Source organism: Marmota flaviventris, chromosome 4 (genome assembly GCF_047511675.1).
Source record: "Marmota flaviventris isolate mMarFla1 chromosome 4, mMarFla1.hap1, whole genome shotgun sequence".
Taxonomy (NCBI): Eukaryota; Metazoa; Chordata; class Mammalia; order Rodentia; family Sciuridae; genus Marmota; species Marmota flaviventris.
The window spans coordinates 16,251,578-16,272,716 of record NC_092501.1 but is presented as its reverse complement, the minus strand read 5'-3'; the positions used below and the strand labels follow the sequence as shown (position 1 = coordinate 16,272,716).

General features: G+C 47.2%; 1 protein-coding gene across 1 annotated transcript in view; it reads right to left on the bottom strand.

Moving 5' to 3' along the window:
* Positions 1 to 21,139, bottom strand: part of Nrap (nebulin related anchoring protein) — a 70,797-nt gene that overhangs the window by 11,816 nt on the left and 37,842 nt on the right. Inside the window, exons 23-34 of the mRNA XM_071610889.1 lie at positions 18,998 to 19,309; positions 17,734 to 17,838; positions 14,878 to 14,976; positions 13,211 to 13,315; positions 12,350 to 12,457; positions 11,696 to 11,809; positions 9,353 to 9,550; positions 7,624 to 7,728; positions 6,341 to 6,439; positions 4,721 to 4,825; positions 4,250 to 4,357; positions 3,075 to 3,386 (exon numbers count right to left, since the gene is read on the bottom strand). Coding sequence (XP_071466990.1) covers positions 3,075 to 3,386; positions 4,250 to 4,357; positions 4,721 to 4,825; positions 6,341 to 6,439; positions 7,624 to 7,728; positions 9,353 to 9,550; positions 11,696 to 11,809; positions 12,350 to 12,457; positions 13,211 to 13,315; positions 14,878 to 14,976; positions 17,734 to 17,838; positions 18,998 to 19,309 — 1,770 coding nt within the window. The remainder of the gene's footprint in view (positions 1 to 3,074; positions 3,387 to 4,249; positions 4,358 to 4,720; positions 4,826 to 6,340; positions 6,440 to 7,623; positions 7,729 to 9,352; positions 9,551 to 11,695; positions 11,810 to 12,349; positions 12,458 to 13,210; positions 13,316 to 14,877; positions 14,977 to 17,733; positions 17,839 to 18,997; positions 19,310 to 21,139) is intronic.

Below are 21,139 nucleotides of genomic sequence, written 5' to 3'. Positions count from 1 at the left end.
GTATTCATGCTTTATTGCTGCATCTGTAAAGTTAGGAGTACTAGTACCTATCTAGATCTTAAATAATATTGTGCAAAATATATATATTAATGCCAGCTCAGGGCAAGGGTCCCACATGTCTTAGCTATTGTGACTATTGTTGGGGAAGCTGAGGCATGGAGAGTTTCAGGAGTCTGCCCAAGGACACACACCTGTAAAGAGTGGGACATGTGCTTTTCAGGACCTCCCATGGTCCCAGCGTGAGATCATGGAGGGAGTATGGAATAGCAGTCTTGAAAAGGCACAAAGAGGCGGCAGGACGAGCATGTGTCCATGATGGACATTGCCAGGGCCAGCCCGGGTATCTCACAAACTCCTGAGGAAAGAAGGGCTTGGCCCTGACATGGGAAATCATGGCCTTGAGGAACTCAGCCCTAGCAGCAGGCATCTCAGCCCCCTCTGGCCCCTCACAACGCTTTCCTTCTGGCCTGGATGGGAGAGGGCAGGGGCAGCAGCTCAATTGAGGAGACTCCTTCTTGGACTACCAAGTTGAGGGACCTCCCATTAAGCATTTGTTTCCTTTTCTACATAATATAACGACATGAAAATTGATTTTTTAAATAATAACAACAATAAAGCTGAAGGCTCAAAAGCAGCTGGACATTTTGAGGTCTACTATTTAAACTATCCTAGAATCGAGACTCCCAAATTAACGAATTTATAATCAAAAGACAGTACATGTAGCATAACATGGTAGTTTAAGTTTTTAAGCCATAACTTCTTAACCTTCAAAAATGTAATATAGACCCTGGTCTTAAAATGTCAGTATGAGATTGCCAACCACTGTTTCTCCTGTTTAGATGATGTCCCATTTTTTTCTAGTGTTAAAGTTTCCTTTCTGTTTAGAAATAACAGTGACATAAATCATACCTTCAGGTAGCATTTAGGGTTTTTTCCCCCTTTTCCTTACTTAGTAAAACAAAATATGACATTATATTGATGCTGCCATTTCAAAAATAAATAAACATTTTTCTATGATTCCCAAAAATCTGGATCAGAGCAAACCTCTTTGCTTTTCCAGTGCAGAGACAGAGGCCTAGAAAGCCAGAAAGGGGGGGGGGGGGGGGTCCTGCCCTGAGCAAGGACAGTGGCTGCCTCCAACACACACCTCCTGGCTCAGACTGGCGTCCTCACCTCCCCCAGGTGGCCTCAGAGTCTTCCCTGAGTGCCTGTCCTGTCTCAGCAGTTTCTTTTCTCCCCCAAAATAGACTATTGACCAGTTGGGCACTGGAGAGTCACATTTTGAGCTTTTCTTTTGGGTGGGTGGGGTTCTCAGGGTCACCTGCTAGCAGTGACCCTGAGAGTGGAAGTTGGCAGCAAGTAAAATCTCCCTCTGGGGGACCCATTGGTCTTGCACACTCCATACTCTCCCCAGTGGTGAACGATGTGATATTGCAAATCATAATTACTAACGTAATGATTTATTAAGACCATTACCATAATAATTGATAACCAAGTATGTGTTTGTAACACCCCTTTATTGCTATATCTAATTAAACTTAAGAGCAGGCATTGCCCTGAAGGCCCCCAGGACAGGAAGCATGTTGGGGGGAACATTCTAGAACAGCTAACACTTGTTCCAGTGTGCTATGGGCCAAGCTCGGTGCTAAGTGCTTCCCATGGACCAGTTCTCAACCGAGAACCAGATTCTCAACTAGGGCTAATTTTATCCCCAAGGGACATTGGCAATATTTGGAGAACTTTCTGACTGATGCAATGGGCAACCAGAGGATAAAGATCAGGGACATTGTTAGATATTTTACAGCACACAAGACAGTTCCCATCACAAAGGAATATCTGGCCAAAACTAACACAAGTGCCCAAACTGGGAAACCTTGGTGAACACAGTAAGGGCTAATGTGCCAATGGCCCAGGGATCACTCTCTAAAACAGGACCACCTTCCTGCTAAGGGCCTGGAGAGACGATGTGTGGCACCGTGTCCGCCACTCTGCACATCCTGCATAAGCACTGGCCATGGTCACGTTGTCATCATTACTAAGTCCCAAGTCAGTGTTTCCATGTCCAAGGTTTTGCAAGGACAGGGACTGCCCAAGCTCACACATCCAGGGTGGAGGACCTGGGATTTGCATCTCAGGAGTCATGACAGGGGAGGGGCTGCTGCCCCTGCCACCTGCTCACTGTCCTTGCTCAGGGCAGGACCCCACATTCTGGGCCTCAGGGTCTACAGTACACCATAAGGGGCAGGACATCCTGTTTCAGGCTCCCTCCAAGTGAGCAGGATGGCTGAGAAAGTGGGTTCTAGAGCTAGACTTTGCTTGGTGCCTCCCTCATGCTCTCAATCTATAAGGTAGGAGTGATGTCTGTCCCCACCTTAGAGCTGTGGCAATGATACAAGCAATGGGCAGCAGTCAGCGGGTGTCAGCCGGTCCTGAATTATTCTTGTCATATCCTCACCTCCATACTTCCCATCCTCAGCCTAGACCCTGTGTTCTCTCTGACCCCATCTCCCATGACAGCCCCCCACTTGCTTCACTCTGGTCTCAAATATGCCAAGCCTGTTCCTGCCAGGACCCTGGCCTTTGAACTTGCTGTTCTATTTGCCTAGAATTCTCTATCCCCTTCTCTCGTCTCCTTTAGGCCTGTGAATGTCACCTTTCCAACAAGAGCTACCCTGATGCTGTATTTTAGATTGTGCCTGTGCATGAACACACACATCCACACCCCCTACCCACTCCCCTGAGCCATTTGTCTCCATAGCATGTCGCCATCCAACTTGCTATAGATTTGCCTTATCAATCATGGCCTATCTCCTTCCAGGAGAATAGAAGTCCCATGAGCATGAGATTGTTTTCCTTTTTTGTTGACTGTTACACTCCCAGGGCCTAGCACAGTACCTGGTATGTAGAAGGTGCTCAGCAGTATTGGTTGAATGACTGAATGATGGATTTCAACTTAGAAGAAGCAAGTCACTGGGACTTGAGGGTCCAGAAGCCCAAGGAAGGGGCAGTGGTGGACACCAGCGTGTGGCGGAAGAAGGAAGGAGGGGCTGGTTTGCATTCCACAAGGGGCCTACCTCACTCTGCAGGGCGTGGGCTTTCTTGGCCCAGGCCAACTTCAGGTCTTCGGGTAGCGCTGTGAACTCGTGGTACTGAGTCCTGTAGTCATGGTCACTGGCCAGGGCCTGGGCCTTCCTGGCATGGACCAGGTGCACCATGTCCATGGGTAGGTGGCACTGGGCTTGGCTGCCGGCTGCCTCCCTCTTGTACTGATGCTCACTTTGCAGCTGGCCCATGAGCCGACAGTGCCGCAGGCGGGGGTCATCGCTTACACTGCGGATCCCGATGAGCTTCCCTCGCTCCTTCACAAAGTCGTGTCTGTAGAGAAACTGGACGGCAGCACCAGCGGGTCAGGGTTCTGTACCCAGCTGCTTAAATTCCATCTGTGCTACCCCAAAGACCCTAGAAAAATCACCTCTTACAAGAGGAGGTGAAGATTATAAGAGCCACCACGGCGGGGCTGGCCTGAGAGCTTGCCTTCCTCCCTGGGGAAGGAACAATTAAAACATTGCTCCATCTTTCCATCTAATTAGAATCAGATCCTTAGAACCAAAGCAAGGGTCCCACTCCCCTTACGTGTCCTGTGGCCAAACGGAATTTATCAAAAAGGGTAAAAGAGAAACTCGTGCTTCATCTGTTTGTGCTTGGCAAAACATTAAACCCAAAAGACAGGATCCATTTATTTGAAGTCCACGTTTTCTGTGATTTGTTTGTGGGAAAGAGAAAGTCACCTTCATGTCCCAAAGCTACAGACGTTATCAACAGAGTGGCTGCAACGCAGCTGGCAAACCCTAACACTGTGGCAGGAAACTTCAGGGAGCCAAGGGGAAGGCATGTTAGGGCTGCCTAGCCGTCTCAGGGGAGATCCGGTTCCAATTCTGGGTGGGGTTTCAAAACAGGCAGTTCACACATTACAGGGCATCCCCAGATGGCCCAGACTCTGCAATTAGAAATAAACCACAAGCTCCTTCCTGCTGGAGATCGGTTGCCTGAATTTAGCTCCCGATTCACAAAGCATTTCTTTCCCTCCCTCTGTCAAAGGATCTCATTCATAACTAATATATTCTGCAGGTGACATCCTGTCTCTCATGGTTATAGATTTGCTTTAATTCAGGGAAATCAGCCACAGACATTGTTTTACATGAAGTTAACAGAGATTAGGCAAGATGGAAGGTCAGAACATTCCACTCACATCGCTGGCGATGTCCCCAGAGGCCCTTGCAGCCTGGAAGGGGAGCGCATCTATTGTCAGCTTGTAGCCTTGAGCACGGAGATTATGCCAAGACTCCTTGTATTTTGCCTAAAGTGGGAACACATGTACATCTTTTTTAAAAAAAAATAAATTACATGAATCAGTGAACAAAGGCTACCCCTTTCATTTGTAGCACAGGGCTCCAGAACCAATTTCTGAGAAGCAAAGACTTCCTATTTGGAGAGAAAAATCTCAGCACATCCTGCGGCAGGCTCTGAGCACACCTATGCACCCGACACATTTGGGCAAAGGTAGGCGGGTTGCACAGGGGCATCTAAAACATGCATTTAAAACATGCATCTGTATTGTGGCTCCTGTGAATGCCAGAAAGGTCACTGTCAGGGCTCGTCACAGACACACAAGCATGCACAGCTGGGAGCATGCTCAAGTTGGGCAGTAGGACAGGCTTACGTCGCTCAGATTGGCCGCATTTGTTTTTGCTCGGACAAACTCGGGCAGACCCAGGGTCATTGTGTACTGGTGTCTAGCATCCTCTCCAGCTGCTTTATAGAGACGCTGCCCGCAACCGAAAAAAAAAAAAAAAAGAAAAGAAAGAAAGAAGATAAGTGCTATGCGTTTCTGAAGTGCTGGACACTCCTCTTTTGTAACTGGGCAAACATGACAGCAAAAGATCATTCAATGTCAGAGGAACATCTGCCACCTCCAGGGAGACATTTCCTCCCATACAAGTCTTTATGGGTCAAATCAGTAAAACAGGAGAAATATATAAAAAGCTGCTATTTTCTTTGCTCAATAATAGGCCAGGGAATGATGTAAATTTAAGGATGCTATTGACATTTCTCACGACACAGACCTTGTCCTTGGGGACAAAGCATAAGATGATGCTAAGACCTGAGAGATTTAGAAAAAGCCCTGCCTGAAGGAAGGGGGCGCCCAGTCCTGTTGTGCATCCTGTCCTGACACCAGGGATCCTCCCCATGAGCAAGCCCATGCCAGGGCTGTCCTGGATGGCCTCATCCTCTACAGAGTATCGATCCTGATGATTAGAAAGGGGGCTAAAGGGTTGCTGAGTTCTCCAAGGCCAGAGGCCATCATAAAAGGTATTGTCACTGCTTGGCACTCAATTCACAAGAGAGTCAGGAAAGGTTAAATAAGAATTTAAAACGGATAACATCACTGAACCACACCATGAATTCCACCTCTCCAGACTTTTTTCTTCAGCTCACTTCTTACTTCTTAGCTTGGGGTGAAAGTGGAAATTAACAGTATCAATCATATTCAAGCAAGGCAGGATGGCACATGCCTGTAATCCCAGCTACTTGGGAGGCTGAGACAGGAGAATAGCACATTCAAAGGCAGCCTCAGCAACTGTGAAGGCCCTAAGCAACTTAGAGAGACTCCGATTTAAAAATATATATATCATATCAATAGTCAAATTTCACTTGACTTCTAAAAGTCACAGTCAGGAGAATCTTAAAACCTAAAGACAACTCAATATTTACATCTCTGCTCAGCACACCTATGTCAGGTCAGTGAAAGAAGTAGGATCAAAAGGGTGGGAAAGACAGCTTATGGAGTAACATTCTTTTCCTTTTGCTAGAGCCAGGTAAATAGGGAGTGAGAAGGAGAGGAGGCAGGGATCAGGAAGACTGACGAGCCCTGAGCCTTGGGACCGTCCAAGCACAACCACAGATCCTCCCCACAGTGACAATATAAAATTGGTGAGTCCATATTTGCCTAGATAGAAGAAAGGAATTATAGACCAGAACTTGTCAGACTTTAATGTGCAAAGGAATCATCTGAGGCTCTCGTGACATAACCTTTGGATTCAGTGGCTCAGGGTGGGGACTGAGCACTCCCAGGGGACGCTGCAGAGGCTGGTCCAAGCCAGCCCTAAGGGAGCAAGACCACAGACTAACCCACATTCCCTACTGCTCCTCTTTCCCTCTGGACAATATTCAGACTCTGCACATCATGCTCTTTGCTTTCTAAGCCTCCGTACAAACACAGGCTCTTCCTCCTCCCTCAGCCCACAAATATCAGTTTTTTAAAAGCCATAGGAGAGTTTACCTCGTTGGTAATCTGGTTGCTGAACTTTGCATGAAGGAGATTGGGGGTGTCCGTCACAGTCGTGTACTTGATCGACCCAGGATGCTGACGGTATTTACTCTAAATCCACACACGAGAAAGGAAGACGACGACTCCGTAAGGTTTAAACCCAGAGGAGAACCAGTTCTTGGAATACTAGTTAAAGACTCATTTTGCAAAGGCTGCAAGCCTGTCGCTCCAGAGTCCAGTCGGTCCCCTACTCTTGTGACCTCCCAACTTACGGGGATGAAGAAGCAGAGAGGAGGACAGGACGGTGGACTGAACCAGACACTCATGAGGGGAAGGGGAGAGCTAGCCTTTGCCATGAAAGCAAACGAGACTATTTAAATTTGAAGTTTGCTCCCGAACAGAGACCCGGTTGCCCTGTGCTTGAGGTGACACTAGGGCCAGCTTTGTAGCCTCTAACTATGCACCTGCCACACAACCCAGGAGACCAGTAATCCCAGATACTGGGGAGGCTGAGGATCAGAAAGTCACTAGTGGGGCCCACATCTCTGGGTTTTCTTTTAAGCTCCAACAGGGTTCTGATGTATCGTGAGCTTAAGAAACCTTCATTTTAGTGACTTCCTTGAAGAACTGGAGCACAAACAAGACCTAAACTCCCACGAGAAGCACACTGGGAACCCACTGGAGCTCCTGGGCTACACTCTGACACCTTCTACTCCTGTGCCTCCATTATGTACCCCTGTCCTTGCACAGACTGTGGAAAGAAGTCCTGTGGGCATCTCAGGACTGAGCTACATTACCCAGGGGTGCAGAATTCTAAGCATTGCATATTCTTTTTAACCAAAAATTACCACCAATCTTATAGTGAACACTTTGTATATAGCTGACACATGAACTGTGCTTAGATTAGTGTGAGCCCTCACAAAAGCTAAATGGGGAGGCATGAGTATTCCCATTTGACTAATTAAGAAACTGAGGCTCAGAGAGACCTAGTCACTGGTCTGAGGGCATACAGCAAATGAACACTGGTCTGAAACTTCAATCTCTTATCTATTGGTCTCCAAAGCCTATTGGCTTTGCATTGTACTACAGGGCCACTTTTCAAAGGGACAGTGGATAATTGTTACATGTTAATTCAGGAACTGACTCCAGGGTCACAATGACATCTTCAATGGCATCTAACTGCATGGAAAAAAATCAGTGAGGACAGAAGCCAGGCAAGAGGCTAGGTGGTGAGCCACCACTGTGACAACTTAAGTTCCCACTGGCCTTACAGCCCCACCCCCAGTCCCAGTCACCTCACTGATGAGCTCAGATGCCCTCTTTCTTCCTTCAATCTCTAACGTGCCTGGAACAACGCATGCAACGCCTCGCATGAAGTTCAGGTCTGAGCGGTACAAATTCTGCAAGGAACAATACAAAGAATCAGAAAAGCTGAACCCTCAGAACAATAGCAAGGAGAAGCCAGAGGTCTGTGACATAGCATCTGTCATCATTAGAACTCAGGGCCGCGTCCGTCTCTCAGATACACCATGCTCAGCGATCGCACAGATGCTTCTTGGTAAATGCTCATTAGGGGGGAAAATGTAGGTCAGAAGAAGATAATTCTGCTGTCACTTGTCTCAGAGTAGCTGTGGTAGCGACGCTAGACAGATTTTCATTTTAATGTGAGCTATCAAAAAATAAACGCTGGGGTGGATTGCGGGTAGGAAGTCAGTCGTCTTGGGGCGTGCGTGCAAATGGCTTAACAGGTCTTCTAAAACAAAACCCGGCAGCAGCGGGTGTCATTAATTAATTATGGGTTAAGAAAGAACTAATAAACGAATCCAAAACACTCTGGCAAAGGCCTGTCTGAGCCTGCCTGGATAGGGGCGAGCGTGTGCACCAGAGTGATTTGGGATGACAGTTTAAAGAGTCCCCAAAGTCACTCCCCTCAGCCAGCGAGGTGGCCCCTGGGCCTTCTGCCTTCCAATTGCCATCACGACAGGAGGCAGGGCAAGCGAGGGCTCTGTGCAAGTGACAAAGGGGCCCGGGATGAGTGTGGCAGCTCCCTGGTTCCTACAGCTGCTCTCAGGTTCCTGACAGCTGATGTCATTGAGTAAACACCGTACACAGGCATAAAACTCCAAGAGACGACAGACACCAGACCTGAGCGCCGCTCAGCTCGCTGGCACTGCCAAACCAGGAACGGGGTCTCGTGTGGTGTTCTACTCTCCTACAGAGGCCTGTTACCTGCAAATCTCGGAGCACGCACACCTGGCAACCTGGGATAGAGGTGTGAGCAAAACAGGCTGCTGCTGCTGCTGCAGAGGAGCGTTAGCTGCCTCTCCTCCAGAGCCAGTAAGTCCTCCTTCTTCCTGCCCCTCCCTGGCCTGCTGCAGAGGACAGGCACCAGGAGAAGCCTGAAGAAGGGGCTCTGATTCCCCAGACCTCCTCCTGCGCTCGCTTCCCCTGATGTGGGTCAGTTGATGGATGGGTTCTGAGCAGCGTCTACAGACACATCTTAGTGCTCCCCAGAAGGGGGGACAGGAGTGGAGAAAGCTCCAAAAGGAACCCTCCATCCAATATGCAGCCAGAGGCAAAGCCACTGGCAACTCCTGAGTGTGAAAATGTATAAACCTAAGGGCATCTCCACCACTTGAACCTCAAGTTCAAGTCTAGCACCCCCCCTCTCTCATGTACAGTTGTGTGATCTTGGGTAAGCCGTTTATCTTCTTGGCACCTCACTGTAACTTCTCTGTGTGGTGGGGATGAAGACCATCCCTTCAGGGTTAGTGTGAGGAGTAAACAAGAGAATGGGTGAAAACACGGTGCTTGGAATTGAGCAAAAATACTCAGTAAGTGGTGGTTGTCCTTATTGACTCATGTAATTGTGCAGGAACTCTCAGGTTGTGCCTCAGAAGAAGATGCACATTTAGGATTCCCAAGGCCTGCGGCCTTTACTGAGCTGTCAGGAGCTGCAGGCCAGTGCTGCACAGTCAGACCTGGGAGAAGAAGGGCCTTGAGGGAGAGGCCAGGCCTCCTTACCTCGCTCTGCAACTTGTGAGCTTTCTTGGCACAGCGCAGCCTCAGGTCTTCTGCCAAGGACGTGTGCTGGGGGAGTGGATGTCTGTAGTCCTGGTCGCTGGCCAGGGTCTGAGCCTTCTTGGCGTGCACCAGGGTTACCATGTCCAACGGCAGATGGAAGTGTGCCTTTGAGTGTTCAAAGCCTTTCCTGTAATTCACCTGGAGGGGCAAACAGATCAACAGCGGCTATTTCAAAGCCACCATTTGCAATGGGACTGTCAGCAAGAGCCACTGCAGTGTAAGTGTCCCAGGTCAGCCCCGGGGATGTTCCTGACAGGATTTGTGCTCCTTACTTGTGAGGAATGGCCTAATAAGCAGGGCTCAACTCCAAGTCCTGCCATTCACCACCCCAGCTCCTGGAGGTCATTGATCTGGGTAAAGAAGGCCCACAGCTCCCCTGTTAGGGGAGAATACAAGGCCCAGGATAGAACGTCAGTGATCTCCTGGCTCAATTCGTTAGATCTTCTCATTTTTCCAGAGGTATGAAGACGCACGGCCACCCTGGACCCTGTCCACTTTTTACTCTTTTCCACACCATCCACTCAGGTTCAGGGTTCAGACACCAAGGGTCCTCATCTCACAGTAACTAAGGAAGAACTTTCTCAAAATATTAGGTGACTTCCTGGTCAACCTGAGGGCCAGGAGCAGTAGGGTGGATGCCTGGAGAGCCAGCCCTGAGGGATGGACATTCCCCAAACCCAATGCATATCCTGAGAAGGTAAGGGAAACCCACTCCAGACCACGGCTCCACACCCTCCTGGAGGAGCTACTGGAAGGCCTGTGGATTTCAGCCAGGGCCCTCTCGGGAGTCAGGTGCGTAATCACCACCTTCTCTTCCTCGTCCTCCTCCATCTTTCCCATCGCTTCCCTGAAGCTCCATCACCCCACCCTAAATTGCCACTCCACTTATCCTGCCCTCGCTCTAGCACAAGGCCAAGCACAATTCATGCCCAGCCCCACAGTCACAGGACAAAAAGAAAGGGGGGTGGGTATTAGAAATGGGGAAACCGAGACAGAGAATAAAACAGCCAAGAACATGTGAAGCTGTGGAAAGAGTATGAGACATGGAGTCGGCGCCCCTTCCTGGCCTTGCTCCTCTCTAGTTGACCTTAAGTAAGGGACTGAACCACCCAGTCTCTAATTATGACTTGGATATGAGGTGTCCCTCAAAAGCTCCCATATTAATGCAAGAATGTTCAGAGGAGAAATGGCTGGATTGTAAGAGGTGAGAAGATTAGATTATGAGAGCTGTAGCCTTATCAGTTCATCTGAGTTTGAATGGTTCAGCCGGCGGGTAACTGTAGACAGGTGGGTCATGGCTGAAAGAGGGGGGTCATGGAAGTGAGCCCTGGAAGGGTGCATCTTCCCTGTGGCCCCATTCCTCCTTCTCTCTTTCTGTTTCCTGGCTGCCATGAATGGAGCAGAGCTCTCCCATCATGCCTTTCCGCCACGATACTCTCCCTCACCTTCAGCCCAAAGCAATGGACTTGACTGACCATGGACTGAACCATGAACTATGAGCCCAAATAAACTTTCCCTCCTCTAAGTTATTCTTGTCAGGTATTTTGGTCACAGCGATGCAAACCAACACAGTCTCCATCTCCTTATCAGGAAACCAGGGTGAATAACAAGGCAGAGTTAGTTCCCAGAGATGGTTTGAGGTTTTATGAGACATTGTACATGACAGCATTTGGACTTTCGTAACATGTTGAATGCAGATGTTACCAGTGGTGTTAGCCAGCTCACATGTGCAAGGAGACAGCATGTACACACATGTGCCAACACCCCGGGGGTCAGGATCAACTCTGAGGGTGGTGGCAAGCTCAGATGCCCACATTTGTGCAGGTAGCACAAATAAGTGAAGGAAAAGGCAGAGGAGGAGGGGCAGCTGCTGGCCAGGAGAGCACAGAACCCCTCTGTAGGGAGCTACCAGCAAGATGTTGGTAAGCAACCTCAACCCACGGTGGCCTTCGGGAACCCAGTCTAGCTTCTCAAACTTTTATGTCACACTTTCCGTTTTTAAATATTTGCAGCTAATTCACTCCGCAGACCAAACAAAATACCTCTGCAGGCCATAGGCCACCATTTGCGGTCAGTGTTCCAAATCAAAGAATGTCCTGCCCGGAAGGGAACTAAGGGGTCAACTCATCCAACCTCATTTGATAACAGAAGAGGCTGAAGTCCAAACGCAATTTAACAACAGAACCAATGCCCACTTCCACAAGGACAAGTGACACTAGTTGGCTGTGCCATGAGCATGGTTAAGCGGGGCCCCCGGCTCCGGTCGCATTTTCTCCTACTTACATCACTCTGCAGTGAGGTCGCGTGCACTGAATGTGCAAGGCTGAGATCATCTTCCAAGCTCCGGGAGCCAAGCATCTGTCCTTTCATTTTCTCAAATGCCTCTTTGTATTTGTACTAAAGGGAAAGAGAGCGGGAGAGAGTAACAGCTCAGGGACAAGGGACACGGAATGGAAGAGGTGGGTATTGGGCAAAAATGTTTTGTTCTTTTGACAGTAACTGGGTGAGTTAAAAGAAAACGCGCGGGAGTTGTCAAAAGGTCTATTCTTTCATATGCAAGACTCCCAATGACTAAAGGGCTCAGCTATGAAATGGCAGGACACATTAGCACTTGGGCGGCCGGGGCTGCAAGAAGGTGCACGCATTGTTAACGGTCTCTTCACACAGACTCCCTTTATGAAAACTCTTGGTGGAGGGTACATTTCATCTGCCCGGGGTCCATGTTTACAGTCCAGCATTTGGCTTTGTACCCCCGGCTAGGGAATTTTTTTTTGTTGTAAGGTATGTTCTTTTGCACTGGTCATTATCTGATTGCCCTAACACAGTCAGTTCGGAGAGGAGAGGAAATTATCCACAGGCAAAAGAAGGCAGGGGTTAGAGGCAAAAAAGAGCTAAAGCTGGGTAGGATGAAACATTGTCATAGTATCGGATGCTCACATCACTTATGATTTCACTAGAAGCCTTTGCTGCCTGGAACGGAATGGCATCCAACCTCAGTTTATATCCACCGTCTCGAAGTTTACTCCAGGATTCCTTATACCGTGTCTGGAAGAAAGATGTGTACAAATAAAGACCTTCGTGTGACCCGGTGGTTCCTAAACTCTGGTTTACCAAAGTGGGAATCTGGTTTGTGGTGGGCTTCTCTCCCCCCCACCCCAATCCTAACCCCAGTTGGGTTTGGAGATCACTGGGCCTTAGAACAAATGTTCAGAGTGGGCTCCTGCCTCCCACCCACCGTTGGCAGGTAAACCACAGAGAGAGGGGTTAAAAGCAAAGAGTCAGACCCAGATTTTTCTGACCAGCAAGTTGACTGGAAGAAGGGGGTGCAAGGCTGCATTTGCATAGCTCTTCATGTTAAGATAAAGAAAAACCAAATGTCTCTATTGAAGAATAGGAGGGGCATGTAGGAGAGTAGATGGAGATTATGGGGGACGAGAGTTAAGCCCCCAGGCATCTCCTTGGCACAGCCCCGGATGCACTCAGCTTTACTGAGATACTTCCACACTTCAGCTCCTTGGTACACATCCCTTTGCACCGAGGCAGGTAGGTCGTCTTCCCTGGCTCATTCTCTGCAATGAGCTCAACACTTCTGCAGAATCAGCTACATCATTTGCAGGGCCCAATGCAAACCAAAGTGTGGCTCTCCTTGTTCAAAATGGCCACACGTTTCAAGAGGGTGACAGCAAAGCTTAAAACCAGCCCAGGACCTTTTGAGCACTGGGCATGGTGCATGCCCATGAAGGTACCCTGACTTGCATCATGGAAACCAGTGTCCCTAGTGGTTCAGGTCAACCTCACCTCGCTGATGTTCATGGCATTCAGCTTGGCCAGCAGGACCTCAGGCAGGTCTGTGGTCTGCGTGTAATGATGCTTTATGTTCTCTCCTTGTTCCCGGTACAGCCTCTGTGGATGGAGAGAGGGTTTGCATTAAACCCAGAGCCTCCCCATGCATTGGGCACATTGCACTCCAGGAGACCAAGGTGCTGTAGCTACCATGTCCTCATGGACACAGGATCGCGGGCACCCTGCCTGCACCCAGATTTATAGCTGACATGGCAACGTGCACATCATTCTCTCCCCAATTCTACTTTCCAGCTCAGAATATGACAGCTCAGAATATTTCCCCTCTGTGAATACGCCACTCCTAGCACACCTCTGAGGTGAGTGCAAACAAGAAAACGAAGTCCAGTTTCCATCCGGTGATTTGGTTATTAACTAAAAGTGGCGAGAGGGCATGAGGAGGCAGAAGCCTGTCTGTGGGGTTCCTCTGACTCCATCCCTGTCCCCTCTCCCATCTCAAGGATTCTTGTCCTAATAAACCTCCCCTGGGTGGGTATGGGGCTCTTTTAACCCATAGCTCTGATTTTGGCTTCTGATATCCTTGTAGTTTGCAATGACATGAGGAGTTGGCATCAGTAACCAGAGAAAGTTTCTAAGCCAGGGTTTTCCATCCCAAATCTTAGCTGCTGTGTCCAAGTTCCTGCGTATCACAGCAGTGCCCCCTAGAGGTGATTAGGGTAAGGAGGAAGCAAGTATTGTTTTTCTCAGAAGAAATTCCTATTTGACCATCTGTGTTTCTCAGAATTCAATTTGATTTTGATGGGCTGATTAACAAGAAATTATAAATTCCTGAGCCCATAAGCTTGGAAATCATCCCACTGCCTATTCTGACAAGCGCCCGGCCCATTTCAGAATTCCTGTCAAATAAGGCACAGCCGGAATGATATGCTGGGACGCAAGGGAGAGAATTTTAAAACCCCTACCCACGAGGTTTGGGAATTTTCCATGTGGCAAGTTGAACGATTTGAAGAAATTTAAAATGTAGCTCTGCTTTACCCAAAGAGCCATGGGCTCCTCTCAATTGAATTGGCCAGAGCTAATCCATGTCCCAAAGTGAATTTTTATAGGAACTTGGCATTCTGTTTAGTCTCTTGTGAACCCAGCACTGAGAGGGCAAAGGGTCAAACCTTGGTTCCACATTATAAAGGGAATATGGGAAATGGCTTGAAAGCCAGGCTAATGTCCATAAATCAGATTCAAATCGTTTTCAAAGTCTGGGAAACAGAACTATTCCTTTCCTTGGGTCCTATAGACCCCTAAGCATGGCTTCGGTATTCCAATTAGCAAGAATCTCACCCCAAGTTCCCTTCTGAAAAATAACACTTTCAAACAAAGGAGGGAGGGAGGACTCATCACGGAATCTTCAAGACATGCAAATGGGCAGGAAGGAGAGCATCTTGGGGCAGTGGGGTGCGGAGCCCCACTTGGCATCCTAAGTGCAGGAACGCCCCGTTTGCATCCTAATGAGGAAGCACCCCCGCTAAGGGGAGCCTCAGCAAAGGACAAGGAGCTCCTTCATCCTTAGGACGACAGAAGGAGCAAGCCCAAGATCCCCTCCGCTTCAATCGCACTGTTGAAAGAAGGGCCCACTCTTAGAGTCATAATGTATATACATTATCACTTACATCCACTGCTTGGGTATAACTAATTCTGGCCTGGACCATCTCCGGAGTGTCTTTAATACTGGTAAACTTCAAAGCATCTGGATGCTGACGGTACTTCTTCTGTTGAGCAGGAAAAGATCAAAGCTGTGAATTTTGTGCTGCTCTTTCATGCCATTTGAAAGAGAAAATCATAGGTTGCTTGAGATTAGAGTGAATTTGTGAACATAATTATTATTCTGCTTCCTCCATCTTTATATCCTAGGTGCCTTCAGGTTAATATTTGTTTCAATTTAAGAATAACCTCATGTCAATTAACATTAAAGTATTTCTACCTGGTGCAAAGACAACATCTCAAAATTAGGTTATACCAGTAAAAAAACTGTAGGATCCACACTTAGGAAAGGATTCCTTTTATAGGCTTCAAATACTATGTCGCAGTTGTTTACATATCTTAGTTTGGCTCTGAGAGCGTTCATAGTTACTTATCCATTGAAGCTTTCTATTTTCTTTCCATAAAAGGACTTGGCACACATTATCACAGTCAAAACCCTGGCATTTAACAGTCAGGGAACGTACACTAGCCAATAACTTAAGAGGCTGGTTCGGTTAGCATGTGTAATAATTCTTTAAAATATTAAATAAGAAAAGGGTGCTATGATTGGAATGAGTCACCACATAAATTAAGAGACACTGGAACAAAAAAAAAAAAATTCACATGCTGGCAAAGGCCTTAGAACCCAATTTTGAAAATCATGCTTAAATTAATTCCTTTTTCCTTTAATCAAAGTATTCTTCCCAGGCACTGAAATAGTTGCTATTTTAATAGGACTGTGTCGTTTGTTTTCCCAAATCAAATAATTATTTAATAAATATCCCTTTATTTATCCTAGTTGGGCTTTTGTGTATGGTGCTAAGTCGTATTAGATGCAGTCAAATGTAGCCCATTACCCATTTTTGTAAATAAAGTTTTATTGGAACACAACCATGATCATTCACCTATGTATTGCATATGGTCATTTTTCAGCTAGTTGTGAAAGAGTCCATAAAACCTGCTGGGCTAAGAATATTTACTATCTGGTCCTCTCTGGTCCTTTGCAGAAAAGGTTATCTGACTCTTGCTTTACACCATAGGCATGTGGAGGGTCTGTGTGCAGGTGGGGGTGTGGGTGTGTATGCATGCATGCCCACCTGTGGCTCTTTCAACAATGCCTGGCACCCTGACAGTTAAGAAGTCAACTCAAGGGAACAGTAACTTAAAAACATGGTGGCCTGAAGTGAGATAGTTGGGAAAGATTGTTGAGTGATGTCTTCCCTTTCTCCCTGAAGTTTGAGGACTGGTATGAAACAAAGACATTAAGAAAGATAACCAAATTCCTTGAGAAAGTTTGCAAAATGATGTCATAAATTAAATCACCAAGGGATAAATGGTTCCCAAAAGATTTCTTGGCTGCCAGACTTAGACTCATACCAGAATTACTTTGAAGGCAAGTTATGCAGATGGTGGTCTTTACTCTTCGTTTCCTTTTATGAGTAGGCCCCAAATTGAGAGGTAAGGATCATGAATCATCAAACCCAAATGTTTGTTCCTCTAAGTTTTTCAGGTTCATCTGCCTGAGAGGGTCTCTCCTTAATTTTACAGAACAACTTAGGGCAGTACTGTCCCCACTGAGATCTGAGGACCTTCTGAGCCTCAGGTGTTATTGAATAAGGTCCCTACGCTGATCTGGGTGAGGCCACTTTTGAAATCAACCCTGCTGTGTGTCATGTAACTAGAATGCTCTCCCCTGGGAAAGTATCAATGCGGAGCAGGTGTGCTTGAAAAACCAGCATGGGTGTCCCTCTGTGTGGACTGTGCGTTTAGTAAGAAAGTCTCCTCAAAACAACGTCCCAGGATGCTCATTGCCAAAGCTTGAGCATTTAAGGGATGTGGCCATTGTGATGCCCAGAAAAATCCAGAAAGATCAGAGTACCCTGAAGTTAGTCGAATGCTCACCTGCCTCCTGAGCAAGCCCCTCCCCAAACAGACATGAAGAGGGCCGGGTGGGTGGTTTGATGGGGGGCCTCTGTGTGAGCAGGAGCCATGGATGACTGGCCGGGGGCACCCAGTCCAGTGGCAATTCTGTCTCCTGGAGGACATCTGCCCATGTTTAAGACCTCTTTGGTTGTCACAGTGAGGCAGAAGGCGCTATGGGAATCTGGGGTCCAGAGATGCTGCTAAACACCCTGAGAGAGACACAGGCAGCTCCCCACAGCACGGAGTTAGCAAAGCGTCAACCGTGCTAAGTCTTTAAAATTGCTGCTCAATGAACCGTCCTGAAAGGTGGTGAAATGGCTCTTTTTATAAGCAGGAATGCCCTCGGGTCCAGCCAGGGTGGCTATAAGTTGGCAGGAGTGAGATTTAAATTCAGTAGAATCTAATCTACTCTCACAAGAAAGCAACAACCATGTCACCACGTCGGACACCACGTGAATATTCAAAAACTGTTTACACTGTGGCCGAAAGAGAGAAGGAAAACGGGCGTAAAGTCACACAAAGCGCTTTCTGGGTGCAATAAATGTATCTTTTCATCATCTCTCCTGTGCTGCTTCATTAAAAAGGTAAGTTGGTGGGTAGCAATTGAGCTCCTTTTGATTGTCATTATTATTCATAATGTCATTTGTCACCCACTTTGTTTTTGCTGGGGCTCTATGGGCCCCCACTGGTGTGTGTTTGGTATGTGGTTTCCCTCTAATTACCAGCCCTAGTCCGGGTTCGGAGGCCTTTCATGTGGCTTTGCCTTCTTCTTTGCCTTTTGAGTGGAAATTATTTTAATTTTATACAGAAACGCCGCACGCCTAATGCAGCCAGGCCTGGTACACGCTGTCAGGAAATCTCACCTCGCTAATGAGTTCTCCTGCCTTCTTTGCCTGCTCCACATTTAATGACCCGGTGGCGACCCAGCCCGTGCCTTTCATCCACTTCACATCTGCCCTGTATTGGTTCTGACAAAGGAGAGAGAGAAAAAAAAAAAAAAAGAAAGAAAGAAAGGAAGAAAAAAAAAAGGCAGGCCATTGTTGGTGCACAGACATTTAAAGGGCTATTAACGGCTCCCGATGTCCTCTTGGTGCCAGCTGAGTCAAATCATATGCCACTCTTGTCTTATCCATTTCTGCACAGTCACAGGTAGGGCTTCCAAATGTAAATTAATTTCCTCTTTAATTGGAGCCCTCCCTGTGGAGCTGGGCTTTAGGCCCCACCCACACTCCTGGGGGTAGAGCAGGAGGGACCAAACCCACCTTGGCCCTCATTACGGGGACTCAGGTCTACCTCGGAAAGAAGCGCATCCTCATTGTCTGCACTTCCAGTTTTCTTGTTTAAAATGACACGAAGGGGAGAAATAAATGAGAATTCATAACAGAACTCAGGCGGGAGCTATTGGAGGGAATTTCACAAGACATCCGAGGCTTCCCACGGTGCCAATTCCTGCCCTCCACCATGGTAGGGGGCAGGAGGAAGATGTTTCTCGTTTCTTTACTTGCCATTGAAGGAGTACTTTTAATGGACAGTTATTTAAATGGACACTTCTCCCAACTAGCCTATCATCTGTGGATCATGAAACAGTCTTGCCCGGAAAAAAAAAGTGTGAGTACACACACTCACACACACAAACACATGAGCACACACATGTATGGAACAGTCTGGCTACAGCTGACCCGCCTTTTCCACTCACCCACATTCTTGCACAAGAGCCTACTAAAGACAGAAAGAAAACAGCACCCGGTGGGTCATAAGGGGGAAGGAGAAGGTTTTTGAAGGCTGGCCATCTGGTCATTCCCAAACTGAGGAGCCATAGTGACACTCTCCCTTAGCCAACCACAGCTAAGAATGTCACAAATACATTTTCCCTAGTGGTCAAAAGAAACCTGGAAGACGTATGTAGATCAGAATCCAAGAAGGAACAAGTAGCTCTGTGATTTTCTATTAGTGCGGAATTTAAAATGGGCATAATTTCTATAAAGGTTAAACCAGCAGGAAGCTAAGGTGTTTCCACTTAGGGAGCCAGAAACAGGCATCCCATAGCATCACCTTGTCTTGAAGCGTGTGGGGGACACACTTGCACCAGCACTAGCACCCACGTGCACACACACACATAGAGCTTACATCACTCTGCAAGCCATATGCCTTCTTGGCCCACTCCACCTTCATGTCCGTGGGCAACGCTGTGAAGTGATGGGACACTGTCCTGTAGCCTATGTCTGTGGCTAAGTGCTGAGCCTGGCGGGCGTGCGCCAGGTGGATCATGTCCAGGGAGACGTGGCACTGGGACTTGGTGTCTTCAAAGCCCTTTTTGTACTCCAATTCGCTCTGCAGTTTGGACATTTGCAGCGAGTGGCTCATTTGAGAATCCCCCTGTGCACCCTTGGCCCCGATGAGCTTCCCTCTGGACTTCTCATAGTCCTCCTTGTACTTCACCTACATGAGGGCAGCAGAGCAGCAAGACGTGAGAATCCCCTCCAGGAGCTGTTCAGATTCTAACTGGAGGCATGTGAGTTAGAACAAAGCCTTTGACATAATCCTAAAAGAATTAGAATTTGGACAACTGATATATTTCCTTTCATCAAATGAGGAGATAAAATATTATTACCCATTAATTCTATTTTTTTTTTACCTTGGCTGCCCAAAAGCTCTGGCAGCTTCCTGAATGCTGAATGCTCAGCTATTATCAGTCTTTTACCAATTTTCTTATGAAATTCCAACTCCTCTCTAATAATTTGAGATCATTCTTTCGGGATTTATTTTTAAATGGCCTGGGTTTATTTTTTCCCCCACAAAAATAATCTTAAATTTTTTTTAAATTCTTTTCTTTTTCAGACATAGAAGTTAGGCAAGTGCTTCACCACTGAGCTATACCCCCACCCCTAAATCTTTTTAGAGAGTGAGATCATTGTTTTTAAAAAGCAGTCATGAAATGAAAAAGACATGGAATAGGCAACATATAACTGGTATTTAAGAAAGGAGCTCATGGAATATGGGAATTAAAAAGAGTATGTTTCCTGAAAACTGAAGAATTCACTAGGCCAGGGGCAGAGAGAACCAGAAGAAGAGTCAATGGGAAATGCTTGGGCAACCGTAGCACTATGCTATGTGGCACTGTTTTCAACATTTTTGCTACTCCATTAGGAGACCTGGGCTCCACCCTGATCTCTTGCCTGCAACATCATCAACATCTGCCGCTATTTATTGCACACTCACTGAGCCAGGCATGGGGTAACCAGGTGCCACTCAAAGTGCATCCACAAACTGGTTTGCAAAATGTTGCTTGCTGACTACAAGGTAAGGAGCTCATGTCAGAGTGAAAACCAACCATGTGACCAAGCCACTGGCTCAACTGGTGTTTTTTTTGTTTTGTTTTGTTTTGTTTTTAAAGCAAGACTTCCATGATGGAGGAAGCAGAGTTTGACTTATGCTCTGACCCAAACACCTTATCTCCCATCAGGCTCATAACAGATGACATTGGACTATAAAACAACACATCCCTGGATGCAGTGGCACATGCCTGTAATCCCAGTGGCGCAGGAGGCAGAGGCAGGAGAATCACAAGTTCAAAGCCAGCTTCACTGCAACTTAGCAGGGCACTAAGCAACTTAGCAAGACCCTGTCTCAAAATAAAATATCAAAAGGGCTGGGGATATGGCTCAAAAGTTAAGTGCCCCTGGGTTCAATCCCCAGTACCAAATAAATAAATACACATCAATTCATTTCATTTCCACCTGACCATTTTGCAATTACCTGTTTACCAGAAAGTTAATTACTGAAGGGTTAAACAATCTGCCCAAAATAACAGTGCTGAGAGGTGACAGAGCTGTGGTTGTAGCCAAGGTCTGACATCAGAGCCTATATTCTGTTTCTTTTTTTGGTTCCAGGGATTGAACTCAGGAGCACTTGACCACTGAGCCACATCCCCAGCCCTATTTTGTATTTTATTTAGAGACAGGGTCTCACTGAGTTGCTTAGCGCCTCACCGTTGCTGAGTCTGGCTTTGAATTCGAGATCCTCCTGCCTGAGTCTCCCAAACCACTGGGATTACAGGTGTGCACCACTGCACCTGGTTAGAGCCTATATTTTTAACCATGGCTACAGCAGATTTAGAAATAGAACATCATAAATCACATTAGAAAGATACAGACCATCTCTGGACATCTGTAAAGTGAGGACCTTGGATTCTTGCTCTTACTAGTACTATTACTAAGTTACCACTTACCAACACAGAGGCCCAGTAAGTGCTTTCCCAGGGAACTAGCA